Consider the following 14,937-nt stretch of genomic DNA (forward strand, 5'->3'; position numbering starts at 1 on the left):
TTGTCCTCATAGAACAAGGTGATTTAGGATTACCTGATTTATACTTTACAGGTATGCAATTAAGGCTCTAACATAACACAAACAAATGGCTATAAATCAAAGTAGAAAGGAATTATGATGAAATAGGCCAGAAGAGTTCAAATAAGGTGAAAGTAAGAGCTTGGATGCAGGCCCTCAAGAACCACCACCACAACCACTATACAGAATACTACATTCACAAAACGGCAGAAGGTATTCTAAGAAACAAGCCAACAAGGGAATGGAGAAAGGAGATTTTACAAATAGGAATGACTACAAGTAGGGGATAGAGAACACAGGCAAAGGGGAGGGGTGGAATTTATTTGTGAACATTAGCAATGGAACCAATGTATTGGGAGCATATAACGAGAGATAAAGGTAGTAGTGTGGAATGAGGCCAAGCAGATGTTTCGGCTGTGGGTTAGAGACTGCTTTTTCTGTCATGGATGAATGACAAAGCACAGCTTGGTAGAGTGATGGGATAGGGTGGCAAGTAGAAAATTATTTTGGGAATGTAATGAACTGGCAATTTTTAAAAATTCCACACGGAGTACTTTGTCAGGAATGTAGGGGAAGCAAATGGCTGTAACCATGGAATTTTTTTTTTAGCTAGGATATAGGACCTTAATTGATCAGACATGGTAAGGCATTACTAAGTTTAATGCTACTGGCTACTGAAAAACAATTACTAGAAAATGGAAATCAAAATCTAAACCAAATTCAACTGATGTACTAGACAGTATAGAGTAGATAAAAAGAAGTGGTATTTTTAGAAAAGGGAAGAAGCAAACTTCATAGAAATATATGGAATTTACATAAGCAATACATGAAGAATAACGCTAAACAGGAGGAATTACATTTAAGGGAAGTCAGGAATTCAGTAATATGCATAATGATAGAGTGAATAACTTAAAATGAAAACCTGTATAATGTATGAAAATGAAAAATGTTTGCTATGTTTTTTTCCTTTTCTTATTACTGTATATGCATCTATAACATTGTCTATCATGCAAGATTTTAATAAAGGTGTTTCAAAAATGGAAATGTATTTGCTGACTCTTTGGTGCAGTGGAATAAACCCCCGGGCTACAGCACAGATGACTCCTAGTTTGTCTAGTGGCTCAGATGCCTGAAGGAGCTACCTATGGAGGATGGGAGTGTGCTGCCACTGCTGGCTTGCCCATTCTAGGAAGAGGAGGTGGCCTTAGACTGCCACGTGGGTGACACCTAGAAATAGGTGCTTGCCCACTGAAGTTCCAAGCTGGCTGGGCATGTGCTACTGCAATGTATTCTCACTAAGTAGCAAAGGGAAAACTAGCATGCAGAGGCATGCTTTCCCTTGGAAGGTATTGATCTTCCGCTTAGAGGAGCTGCAGAAGGGAAGGGGGGGGTCAGGTTGCCTCTCAGCCACTCCTTTTCACCACTCACTTAAGAATGGGGACTTACAGGGATTCCTGGTTAAGAATGAATGGGCCAGTACAGCTGCCACCTATCCCAGGAATACCCAACTCCATTCCCCTGGAACGAATGAGCAGATTAGGTAAAGGCAGAGTAGCCACCAGGCAAGGTCCTAGGGAGGAGGGAAGGAATACATAAATCAGATCCATCAAAGGGGATGGCCTGTAAAATCTCCAATTCAAGCCAGCTAAAAGGAGGTCTGAAACAGTAAAACAGATGTTTGATATAAACCAATACACAATCTCTGTACTGGAAAGGGTACAAAATCAGGTTCTAGCTAGACTTTGAATACTAGAAGACTTTTTCCTTCATAATTATAGGTCATACTATTACAGGGTACTGACAAAATTCAAAAATGGCCTACTTAATACCTACACAAAAAAAATAAAGACAGAGAGGTCTTCCACAGGATTTTACAAAATAAACGTACCAGGGATTATCAATTTGCTACAGGAAGGCTATTTGCAGAAAATGTCCCTCACAGAAACAGCACTGATGGTCATTAAATCCCAGGACAGAAGCATAAAACACTGCATACGGTTTCCCTCAGGTACCTTCTTTCTGCCCTTAAATCACTGTGGACATAACCTATTGAACATTTACCTGGTTTCTTTTGTAGCCACAAAGACGACTGGGTTAGGGGCATCTCCAGGGTTCAATTTCTGACGTTTAACAAGAGGCTGAGTACTGGACCTCATTCCAGGAACTAGTGGCCTGCCATTGGCTGAAAAAGGGAGCCCTCCTGCAACCTGCACCAATCAGAGAGCAACAATGAGCCACTAGCCTTTTGAAGAAGCTCAGTTTTAAACTGATCCCAAAAATGCAACAGTGTAACAGACTACAGACTGGAACAACTTTAACAAGTTTCAAACTATGGCACAATAAACATGAAAGCTTATTTCTACAAGACTCCTCATCTATCAGACACACACATCTCCCATCATATATGAAATATACATGTACACAATGCGTATATCTACATATATATTTCTTAAAAAATATGACATGGAACAACTTACCTGTATCAACAGCCACCACCTACTTTTCATAGATGTAAGGGCTATTCTAACCTAATGAACATGTTGCACTTTTTCTTGGATTTCCTGTGAAACAGCTTCCAGAAGAACCACCTATCTTTTTTGAGGGACAGCCAAAACCAGTGCTGAACCAGACACAAAGTACAACTGTGTGATGAACTTGCCATAATATTGGCAGCTCGAACAGGATCACTGTTTCAGAAATCATAAATACTGGTACTTCTGCCGCAGAAGGTTTGATGCCTGACCCAACCTCTATAGCTTTGCACCCTTTTTGCTGACTTAGCAGACATAAACCTATTTAGGAGGTCAGCATAATCCCAGCATGAAAGGTGACATTTACCCAAATCATCTCTTTTCCTGCCTAAGGAATAATCTGGAAGTCCTTGGACAGACTTTGCAGTGATAGAAGTCTTCCTGCAATTCAGCTTCTGAAGTTTCCAGACATAAAAAACAAAACAAACAACAAAAAAAACTGTGTATTATTGGTTCCTCCAAAGATACCCAGACCAGAACTACAGATCCTTTAGGACAGCAGGTTAGTAGGGTGGCCTAATGGTTAAGCGGTTTGCCTTACAAACACAAGGTGCAGGGTTCGAGTCTCAAGGGATAACTGGCTAGGCTTAAAATGGCTTGCAAGGGCAGTTAGCCTAGTACGAACTTATGAACCTATAAGACTACTGGGGAAGGGGATCTGGAACACACCTCATCTGTAGTATGCCCCAGGAGGATATCAGAAGGGTTAAAGAAAGGTTATATTTAAACAATGATTCTACCTAAGCATCTACTATTATGTCACACTTCCTACATAATTGTACTGTGTCTTCTTTTTTTCAGACCATTACAGCAGTTGCAAAGTCTGAGAAGATTTCCAGAACTTTCATATTACTGTGGGTTACCTAGTCAGGCTGCAGGAGTACCTACAGGATGGCTATGGATAAACCTATTATGTCTTTGGATGTAACGTTCGGTCAATAACACTTGTAGAAAGTTTGAAACAATGACTAACTGGAAGCCTCTATGATGGTCCGAATGCTCACTACTCTAATAAAATAAATGGCCTAACATACCTTTTCAGAGGCTTTCTAGGAGTGGAATAGGTAAGTAATGCAAAGAGACAGCCACCTGAAGTTGTTTAGAGACTGTTCTCTCTTTCTTAATGGCCAGAAGAGAGAAAGCTGCTCAGTTTTCCTTATGCCCTTGGTATTGTTGTATAGGTAATACCTCAGTTTTCTGTGCACATCCAATGACTGTAGACTTCAACCTCTTTTGTGGATTAGGAAAAATACAGGGAACTGGGCAGAATGGTTTTGTCTCTTCTCTCTGGCCACTTTTGGCAGACAAGATGTACTTGTTCGGAGTTCACTCTTTGGTGAAGACTAGAAAAAATTCCTTGCACATCAGGTCATTAAGTTTTGAAATCCTCCTAGCTGATATGACTGTACCAAAAATGATGTCCTTTAAGTCTGTAATTTGAAGGGATAAAGAGCAGCTGGTGTCAATTTTTTAGGATAAAGGTCCAGTTCCATGGTGGGTTCATTTTTTTCTAGGTGGTTACAACTGCTAGAACACTTTTAGAAAATGCTTAAATGGTGGCAACGATGTCAAATCCGGATCCATAGATAAAGCAGGCTGACAGTCAAAGGTAATTTGACCTCAAGGAAGAGGTCAATCCTGTTCTAAACTGCTCAGATATATCTCTTGAAATATTGACGTTTCCACAGAAATAAGTATTGCTTCCTCTTCTAACACCAAAAAGAAAATATCTTCCATTTAACTAGGCAATATTTCTTAGCAGTAGACCCCTTAGCTTCCCCTCAATTTTTAAAAACTTTATTAAAATATCACTTAAACTATAAGCATACATACATTAATAAGAAAAAAATTCATTTACACACACTATACATTGCAATTTTTCTTTCTTTATACTGTCAAGTCCAACATTACATAAATCAGTCAATTCCTGTCATCTCAAACCTCACTCCTCTTGGATATTCTGCATATATTGTGCCCACAAATTTCATTTATTTCTATGTAATTTGGTCCTTCCCTTTTCTAAAATTCCCTCTTCCTATTCTTTTACCTTTTACAATATTTAATACAGTTGGTTTAGATTTTGATTTTTATTTTCTAGTGATTGCTTTGTGGCACGCAACAGAATTAAACTTAAGGCCTTACTATATAACAAGAAATTCTGATCCTGTGTCCCAACTCAAAATAATAATTTCTTTAGTTATAGCAACTTCTTCCCCAATATTTGACAGACTAATCTGTAATTTTTTTTTTAATCTGCCAACCCAATTACACTCTCAAAAACATGTTCCCAGGTACTTTTCCATCACACCCTCAACATTATCTATCAGGGAGAATTTCTTTGAAGTCTGCTTGAGATATAAAAATACCTATTTCCAAATGCTTCCAAACAAAAACCCTAAACCTTCTGGACCTTCCTGCGTTATTTGGGAGCCATACATATTGTCCTCCCATTGCTCCTTTGTAAATTGCTTTTCCAGTTTATTTTCCCAGTCTTTGCTAACAACCTCTGATTCTTAAAGTTGTCATTTTACATTCCTTAGTAATTACCCCCCCCCCCTTTTAACAGCACCTACTACAGCAGGTTTTTCACTTGGGATTTCCCTATCCCATTTTCCCTGCCTATATTCTGATATCAATCCCTGATAGGGAAGACTGTCTCTCCTGCCTGCAGTCCAAACTTCTTGGCCTCATCCCTCTCTATTACCATCATCTTTAAAAGTTAATTACTCCCAATACCTTGATTCCTTTTGCCTGTTTTCTCCAGTAAATTCTAGTCCCCTCTTCCTTATTTTCTTTAACTTTAGACAGTCATCCATATTGGCAAAATCTCCTTTACCCATTCACGTGTTGGCTTAGTTCTTAGAATACTTTCTGTAACTTTATGAATATAATACTTTGTGTAGTGGTTATTATTCTCATTAAGGGTCTGCATCCAAACTCCTACACTTTCCTTATTTGACCCCTCCATCACCATCCCTTTCCACTTCAAATTATAACCTTATGCTTGTGCTATGTGCATGAGTTTTAACTGTGCAGCTCTAAAATATCCCTTCAAATCAGTTACTCCTAAACCACCTTGATCTATTGGAAGGATCAGCTTATCCCACTTAACTTCTCTTTCCCTATCGAATTTCATCAACTATTTTCCACAACCTTTCCACTAGTTGACAAAAATATGTCCGACCTGTATATAAATCTAAAGGGAATAAACATTTTCAATGCTTGTATTTTACTACCCATAAAAAAAGTTAGGTACCCACTATAACATTCCATCCAGTAAGGACCAATGAGGATCTGTCAGAGAAAGTATCTCTAGATACCTGGTTGTGTGGATGGCATCTTCCATTAGAGTCCCCCGCCCCTACAGAAATTGGCTCCACCTTGGAAGGGGCCCTCGATTTTCTGAACCACATTTTTGTCCATCACCCTGATTCCTAGAAAAGGTCCATTCAGAGGTCAAAAAACATACACTCACAGTAGACATGATTTTCTCTTTCTGCTCACACCTAGAGAGTGTGTTTAACTTTGGGGCCAAATAAGGAATTTCTATCAAAGGGAGCACTGATGAAGGAAGCTTTGAAGGGTTCCGCAAAGTCACACAAAAGCATCCAGGCATGCCTCCTGATGGAAATGCTTGAACCTGCCAACCACGAGACATCTGCAGCTGTGTAAGATACAGGCCTCATGGATGAGTTAAAAAAGGAATGAAGAGTAACCAACTGTGAGAGAACAGAGCACTCTTGTCTCGGAGGATATGGTCGTAATAAGGGATTTATTTACTTTAATCAAAATCCCTCAAGTCTAGGGGAGTTTGCCAAATAATTCAGTGATCAAAGGGCAAAGGTACCAAAGCATGCTCCTGAAATCTGTCCAGTGCCCTAGACTACCTGTTGGGGGGGGGTGGACAAAGGAACTTTGTTCTGCTAGTTCCTTCTTTGTGGCCACTATGACCGTGGCATCAACTGGTACTCCCTTGCTCCAATACTTGGTTCTTTGGTGGTGCCAGGATCCTGCCTGGTGTCTTGGGGATTGTCTCAATGGTGTCAGGTTTCTTCCATGCCCATCGAGAGACCAAATCAATGAGCTTGTCGGTGAGAGGAGTCACCCAGGAGGTAGACGGGCCAAGCTCCAAAAGCCTTCAGGACTACTGACTTGTCTTAGGAAGGGATGCCGTGAGACCAACCACCCCTTTGTTTTAGGATTTCTAAGATATCTCCAAATGAGACACTGTCAGGTGGTGATCTTGGGGGCCCTTCCCCCTCAAAGATGATATCTTCTGTGGCAGACTCTTGAGGAAAGTCTAAGTGCTTCCTTTTACACTTTCTAAGAACTTCTTCAGGGGGATGTTCCTGAGATGTATCAAAAGAAATTAGTACACCCTGCTGAGTATCCTAGAGACTGAATTTGGATAGCTGTCCCAGTGGCACAGCTGGTTAAGGCTCTAGAAGCACAGATGAATGGGGTTGGGTAGTCTGAGCTGAAGGCGGAAGAGAAGTCTGAACTCCAGGAACAGAGAAAGCTCTCTCCACTACCTCGTCAGCAGAAAGCTTTAGAGACAGAGGGGAAACCAAAGGCTCCAAAAAGACATGTTTACAGATCACAGGCTTCCTCCACTCCAAAGGCAGACTACTAGAGGAGGGAGTTGGAGCAAAGCTATCCAAAGGAGAACATCCGAGGGGCAGAGACTGCTCAGACAGCTTCGGAGTCAACTCAAACACCCTGAATCTGGTCATAACGCTACAGCTCTGAGAGAGTCATCCATCTCAGAAGTATACCTTAAACTTTGGATCCAATGCACAGGACTCAAGAATATTCAGACTCAATGACTCAAACCAATGGTCAGATTGGAGAAGGAGCTAGTAATGTGGGGTATTACTAATAATGGTCTCCGGACCCCATGGGTCAGAGTTGGAAGAACCCTCATTTGAATCTGTGTCAAGAACTTCCTCCTCATCCTGTCTGCATCGGCTTCAATTGGACTTCTAGAAGAACATGTAGAAGAAGCAGTCGATGATAGTTTGGAGTGGTGGTGATGCTTCAGAGATTGCTCCAAGAATGGAGAAGGTAGTTGAGAGGAGACCGGATCTGGGACCAACTGCAGTGATTGAATCCTAGAAGACTTTTCAGGCCTAGACTTCGGATCCGAAGTGGTCGGACCAGAATGTTTAAAAATTGTGTAAGGAGGGTTAGAACATTGAGTCGAAGATGTGGTTGAATCCAGTCTACGCTTTCTTGCATCCTTTTATCCAATTTCTTGGAGGTTTGAGCCCAAAAGATGCTGAAGACTTGGAAGGCAGCAAACCTCTTAGCATTTATTTTTCCTGTCGATCAAGGATGTAGGATTAAAGGCTTTGCAAACATCGCAGTCTAAGTTGAGACGCACCAGGCCTAAAGAGAGTTATGTACTTAGCATAACTTGGCATCTGTGTTATCCTATGTCATTATTCCTCACAGAAGGGTCTTGGATCAGAACCGGCAACTTTTAGCATAGACAGATCCAAGGCTCAAGCTGCTCAGTCTCCCAGAATCCCCTGCTGCTCTCTAACCCTCAGATCGAATTTGCTAACAATGCTAGGAAGGCTAATCAAATGGGGGGGGGAGAGTTCTACACCCACTATACTCAAACTTCCTCAGAAAACCCAACAAGGAAGGGGGATGGCAGGAGGGAAATGTGAGGAATAATGACAGGATAACACACACCAAGTTATGGTAAGTACATAACTCTCTATGTGATGTTATCCAATCTCATTATTCCTCAAAGAAGGGTCAGAGTTCCCCAGCTACCACACACCCTGGGAAGTCTCAAGGAAATACACGCTGAAGCATTGTGGAACCAAAGGAGGCCCTGTTTCTGGAAACCAAATCCAGCTTGTAATGACACACAAAGGTGTGTGGACTAGACCACGTGGCAGCAGCTAGAGATCCATTTAGAAATAGTCACCTTAGAAACCGAGAGGCCAAGTCTATTCAGAAAAAAAGCCACAAAGCTGATCTGATTAGCGAAACTCCTTGGTCCTATGTAGATAAAACCGTAATTGCCTGTGTACATCCAAAGTATGTAGGCTGTACTCTCCTTTATTGGAATAATTAGGAAAGAAAACTGGCAACTGAATATAGTCGTTCAGATTGGATTCAGAAGCAACCTTGGGTAGAAACAATAGCTTCGTTCTAAGAGTTACTCTGTCCTTGAGAAAGACGTACTTCTCAACCTGGAAACATCAAAAAATATTGGCAAAGGCCCATGAAAGGTACGTACAACTGGCCAAAAATCTGTATGCTGATTAATGTAAAATTTGCATACATAATTATGTTACCCCACTCACTCCAACTGAACAGACACAATATTAAAACATAACCGTTTCAATAAGGACTGTTTCTTTTATATATTCTGTACATATTCCTAGCTATTAGACAAGCTGAGAATAAAAGAGTCAAACTTTTTATGGTTCCACTTTTTATGCTCTCTTTTGTTATATCTGGATGAAGCTACAGCCAAATGAACATGACTGACTTTGTCCAAATGAAAAACATCATAAAAAGTTTTTTCCCCCCATGAGGGCAAGTACTCTTACCTGTACCCCTATGCGGGAAGTCACACTGATCACCTTTACTTGTATAGGATAACTCTCTGCTCATAAAAACCAACAGTGAATCAAACTGTAAGGACAGTGTTTTTTTTGTTTACAGAAAGAGCAGTCGAGGAGCTGTAACTCCTCCAGCTGTATCTGGCAAGTTGTAACTTCTTCCATTTCACACTACAGCTTTGGTAGGGAACTAGGGAAGACATTTTTTATCTTGCTCTGCATGCTGCTTTATACTAGAAAGATTTAAAAAACTACTAAAGAGAAGTGGGTGCACACAATTCGAGGCTACTTAACTGGAAGTTGTCATAGCCTGCACTCTTAATGATTGCCATCTGTAAAATAAAAATCTGTGGTGCAGTACATGTTCTTGCCTTGCTCAAATATTAGAAAGTCCTATGAGCCTTTCTTATAAAAAAAATATCTACACAAAAAGGTTTAGTTTGTACTTTACAGAAGTAGACCCCCGCCCAAGCACATACTAACTCAAATGAAATAGACAAGGTATAGTTGTACACTACTGCTTTGCTATTAACGTTAAATGGAATATGCATTTTATTTAACATCCATCTGATGGTGTCTTGATTTCAAACAAACCTAATATCAGGCAGGTATCATTTTAAGTACACACCGTTTTCAGACAGGATGGATTCCATTCTATATCCCTTTTGCCCCTTTACTCCCCGCATATGTTTAGAAAGCTACTAGCCTACAACTAAACAATAAACCACCTACCAAAAGTTATCAACAAACCCATACACAAGTTTTGAACCACAGCAGGTTCTCTTACACATGACATTCTATCTTGCGTCCATCAGAATTGTTAGTATTGAAGTTTAACTGAAGCGCTGGCTTTGAATGATCCAGACAGACATATAGCCACTGCCCAGGACAGACCAAAATATTGATAAACACAGCAACAATAGATTAAATACAAAGAAAGTACAGTTGTGTACACTTACCATAAATGTAAATGTTAGAGTGTATTCACTGTTGCAGTCATCACACACAGGTTATCCTGCCAGGGGTAGCCCTCTATCATCCCGAATACCAGAGGCTTAGTATTCATGCGTTGGTTGCTGTCACTCCAGGACTGACGTCAGGTCATCAGTGGTATAAAAACAGGCAGCAGACGCCATCAGTTTTTCTTGCCCCAAATGTCAAGAGCTCCCAAATAGGGAGCTAGGTTATGGTGGAAGACCACCACCAATAGAAAGTAAATACCAAAAATCTCTGTAAAGAGTGAAGAAGAGAGAGAAAGAGACAAGATAGATGGAGAGTGGGATACCAGGACTGCAACAGTGAATACACTCGAACATCTACATTTATGGTAAGTGTACACAACTGTACTATGTTCTTTGTGTTTTACTGTTGCAGTCATCACACACGGGTTAATTCCCAAAGCTGAAGAAAAGCTGAAGAAAAGGGTGGAGGCAGTCAAGAAGAGTTGGGTCTGGCTAGGATGCCCTGCAAGACTGCAGTTGCAAAGCCTGCCCTGGATTTGGAGAGGACAGGCAGGTGGTAATGCTTGGTGAAGGTATTAACAGAACTCCATGTTGCAGCCTCCAGGATGTCCCTGGTAGGGACCCCTCTGAGAAAAGCTGCACAGGTGGAGGTTGCCCTGGTGGAATGCGTCCTGACTCCGCTTAGGGGGTGGTTTCCTGTGGTATTTGTAGCAGAAATGGATACAGTGTGCTATCCATTTGGAGACTGGATATGGCCTTGCCCTCTGCAAAGCTGACTTGCAATTGGTCAGTTTTCCTAAAAGATTTAGTCCTATCCAGGTAGAATCTGAGCTGTCTGTGCACACACAGAATGCAGAATCATTTCCCCCTTGTTTTCAAGCATAGGGAAAAAGGTGGGCAAATGAATAGATTGGTTGAGAGCCACACTGGACACCACTTTAGGCATGGAAGTTGGGTTAGTCCTGAGGAAGACCCTGTCAGCATGAAAAATGAAGAGCAGCTCTACAGCCACGAGTGCTCGTAGTTCTGAAACTCTTCTTGCTGAAGTGATGGCCAGAAGTAAGGCTGTTTTCCAAGAGAGGAATTTTAACTCTGCTGAAGCTGCAAGCTCAAAGGGGGTAGTGTGAGATTTTCCAACACAAAGTTAAGGTCCCAAAAGCTGGAGTAAGAGCTCTTCTGGGTGGCTAAAGTTGTTGGCCCCTCTTAGGAACTGTTTGATGAGAGGGTGAGAAAAGAGAGGTGGGTCTGTGCTGTAATGAGCAGAGCTGGCAGAGGCATGAATTTTAATAGGAGAAGGACAGGCCGCTGTGAAGTAGGTCTGCTACATAATCCAGGATGAGAGTTAGGGAGGGCTGTGCTGTTTCAGCTCCTTTAGCCTGGATCCAGGTGCAATACCTTTTCACTTGTCAGCATATCCCCTCACATATAACTTCCAGGACTTGTTTGCTTAGGCTGGCAACTGGAGGAGAGGTCAAGGAATAAGTCAGGCTGCCAGGTTCAGGGTCTGCAATTGTGGATGTATGAATTCTCCATTCTGCTGGGTCAGGAGAGTTGGGATCTGAGGTAGGTGCCATGGAGGCAGGGGTATCAGACTGCGCAGCAGTGGGTACCAGTGCTGGCGTGGCCAGTCTGGGGCAATCAAGACTGCTCTTGTTTTTTCCTCCCATATTTTGAGTAGTACCCTTGTAAGTAGAGGTAGAGGGGGAAATGCATAGATCGAGAGGTTTACCCATTTGAAGGATAGGGCATATGCTTTCCAGGCCTTGCTGTGAGGTTCCCTGGTACAGAATTTGCTGAGCTGGTGATTGTTTTGGGAGGCAAAGAGGTCCACCTTCGGGATGCCCCATTTCTGGGTTACAAGGTTAAAGGTGCTGTGGTCTAGCTGCCACTTGTAAGGGTCTAGGTTTCTGCTTAAGTTGCCTGCCAGAGAGTTTTGGGAGCCTGACAGGAATTGTGCTAGCAAATGAATTTGCATGGCTGAAGCCATGTTCCAAAGGGTCATGGCTAGCCTGCAGAAGGGATAAGAGTGAGTTCCTCCCTGCTTTTTGATATACCACATCACTGTGGTGTTGTCTACTTTGATCAGTAGAGGCCCCGGGGAGAGTAACGGTCTGAAAGCTGTCAGAGCATGCTGAACAGCTAGCATCTCTTTTTGGTTGATGTGCAGATGTATCTGATTTGGGGTCCAATGGCCCTGAATGCACCTGCCGTCTAGGTGTGCACCATAGGCATAATCTGATGCGTCTGTGGTTAAGGTCTGGTCGGCGTGGAGTTGAGAAAAGGAAAGGCCCTTGTTGTGGTTGCATGCTGCTGCACACCAAAGAAAATCTTTCCTTAGACAAGGTATCATAGGTCTGATAGTTTCCAGGTCCTGAGTGTGTTGACACCAAAGACATTTTAGGTACCACTGAAGTTTCCTCATATGCAGTCTGGCATATGGAATGAGTAGAATGCAGGATGCCATGAACTCTAGTGCTTGCAGGATTTTCCTTGCGGGTAACTGGGTTCTGGTGGCTAGATGAGAGAAGTAGCCTGTCAGATAGTCTTGTTTTTCTGGAGTAAAGAATGCCATCTGGGATGCTGTGTCCAGGCTTGCTCCCAGGAATACAATTTTTTGAGTGGGGACTAGTTTGGATTTCTTTTAGTTTCTAGTATACCCCAGGGAGGTTAGCAGGTCCTTTACAAAGGTCAGGTGCTGTAACAGCTTTTCCTGACTGTCTGCCTGAATCAGGCAGGCTAAGTAGGTGTAAATGTGAATATTCCTTTGTCTGGAAAAAGCAATGGCTGGAGCCAGGCATTTTGTGAAAACACTGGGAGCAGCGGATAAGCCAAAGGAAGCGCAGAGAACTGAAAGTGCATAGATCCTGCCCTGAAACGCAGATATTTCCTGCAAGAATCCCTGAATGGGATGTGTAGATAGGCCTCTTTTAGGTATAGTGTGGCTAACCAAGCATCCTTGGATAGCACAGGAAGAAGCTGCTGGAGGGTGAACATTTTGAATTTTGGTATCACCAGGTGTTTAGAATTGCTAGATCGAGGATTGGGCGCCAGTTGCCCTCTTTTCCTGGGTACCAGGAAAAGTCTGGAATAGAAACCTTGGCCTATCTGGTCTGCAGGAACAGGCTGTATTGCCCTCATGGAGAGCAGGGAATGGACTTGGTTTTGGGCCTCTGCCCACTGATTTGGCAGAAGATCTGGGAACCCTTTTGGGGTTGGCAGTGTGTGGAAATAAAATTTGTATCCCTGAGCCACTATGTTGAGGACCCAGCGGTCGTTGGTGATGGATGCCCAGTTTTTTTGCATAGGAGGAGAGTTTTCCTCCTAGGGGCATAAGCAGGTGGGCAGAGGTAAGGGGTGGAGTTGTAAAGTCATTGTGAGTTCTTTCCATAAGGGGGTGGCTTAGCACTCCCTGTTTTTGAAGTGAAGGAACTCCATTGTTTAGATCTCTGCATTCCCTGGGACTGTTGTCTGGGGGGGGGGGGGTCTGCCTCCCCTCGGTCTTGTCTGAGCTGGCCTTGAGGGGGCCGGAAAGGACCAGTGCTTGGGGGCACTGCCTACTGAACCTCTGAGGCTGGACCTGCAAGAAGTCTCCCTGGATAGATTTAGCATTTTCTTCCATCTTTTTAAGACCTCTTCTGCCTTGGTGCCAAACAAATTGTCGTTGTTCAATGGTGGGTCCAAAAGTTTTGATTTGACATGGTCTGGCAAGGTCTGTTCCTTAAGCCAAGCATGCCTTCTAAGTACAGAACCTGTGACTGCTGCCCTGCAGGATGTTTCTAGGGCGTCAAAGCCACATTGCAAGGTGCGTCTAGTAACTTGGCTTGCAGAATGCATAAGCTCCTGTAATTCCTTATTTTCTGCACAGGCCGGAAAGGTAGATATTTTTGTTTAAGAAGTTCCATTGTATGCTACTGGTATTTCAGCATGTGAAACTGACAATTTAGTGCTCTAATGGCAAGAGTTGCTGAGGTGTATAATTTTTTACCCCATCTGTCTAAAGCACGGGAATCCTTGTCCGAGGGGGTGGGATTCTTAGCTGTGGTTGCTTTTATTCCTTTAGGTCCTTGGGAGATGACCTCTGAGTCAGCAGCAGGATTTTTGAAAAGAAATTTGTGAGAGTCAGGGACTCTAATACCGGTCAGGTTTCCTGGAAGCAGTTGGGAGGGTGGCAGGAGTTAAACTGGATTCCATAAAGACATCATCCACAACACCCAGGACAGGAGGAATGGCTAAAGGTCTGCTCTGTGATAAATCTAAGAATTCCCTGAGTCTCCTTTTGGACTGAGGATAGTCCTGACATTCCCACTGGAAATGCTTCCTTAAGGTATGTAGGGTTTCACCATATGAAAAATCCTCTGCAGGGGAGGTAGAAGGAATGGATTCCTCTGCACCTGAATCCTCATAAGCAGACAAGGGTTGCATGTCTTCATATTCAGAAACCTCAAAGTCATTGGACTCCTGGTCAGATAAAACTGCTGGGGACAAGTCTCTTTCTTTTAGAAGAGGTAGGCTGGCTTCCCCTAATAAGCATGATAAGGTCTTCCACCATTTTAAGCATTTGAGATTAAGGCATGGAAGCAGGTGCTTGAGCTTGGATAGTAGTTTTTTTTTTAGGCGTAGTTCGTACCCTAGGCTTTAGAAACTTGGTAGTTTTAGAAACTGAAGTTGCGAAAGAAGTCATCGGTTTGTGTCAAATATCGGTAGTGCGAAGAACTTCCTCAGAAGCCGGTGCCCGCTCAGCGGCTCTGGACCCATCCAAGGTAGAGACAACCGCAGGATCCTTAGTCAAAGAAGAGTCTCGTGGCATACCGGATACCGAACGGGTCTTGATAGTGGCCTACG

General features: G+C 42.7%; 1 protein-coding gene across 1 annotated transcript in view; it reads right to left on the minus strand.

Moving 5' to 3' along the window:
* MTA2 (metastasis associated 1 family member 2) overlaps positions 1-14,937 on the minus strand; it is a 1,757,597-nt gene that overhangs the window by 101,623 nt on the left and 1,641,037 nt on the right. The window contains exon 20 of the mRNA XM_044075372.1: positions 2,080-2,225. Coding sequence (XP_043931307.1) covers positions 2,080-2,225 — 146 coding nt within the window. The remainder of the gene's footprint in view (positions 1-2,079; positions 2,226-14,937) is intronic.

This window comes from Protopterus annectens, chromosome 6.part1 (assembly GCF_019279795.1).
Source record: "Protopterus annectens isolate FY-2018-M chromosome 6.part1, PAN1.0, whole genome shotgun sequence".
Taxonomy (NCBI): domain Eukaryota; kingdom Metazoa; phylum Chordata; order Ceratodontiformes; family Protopteridae; genus Protopterus; species Protopterus annectens.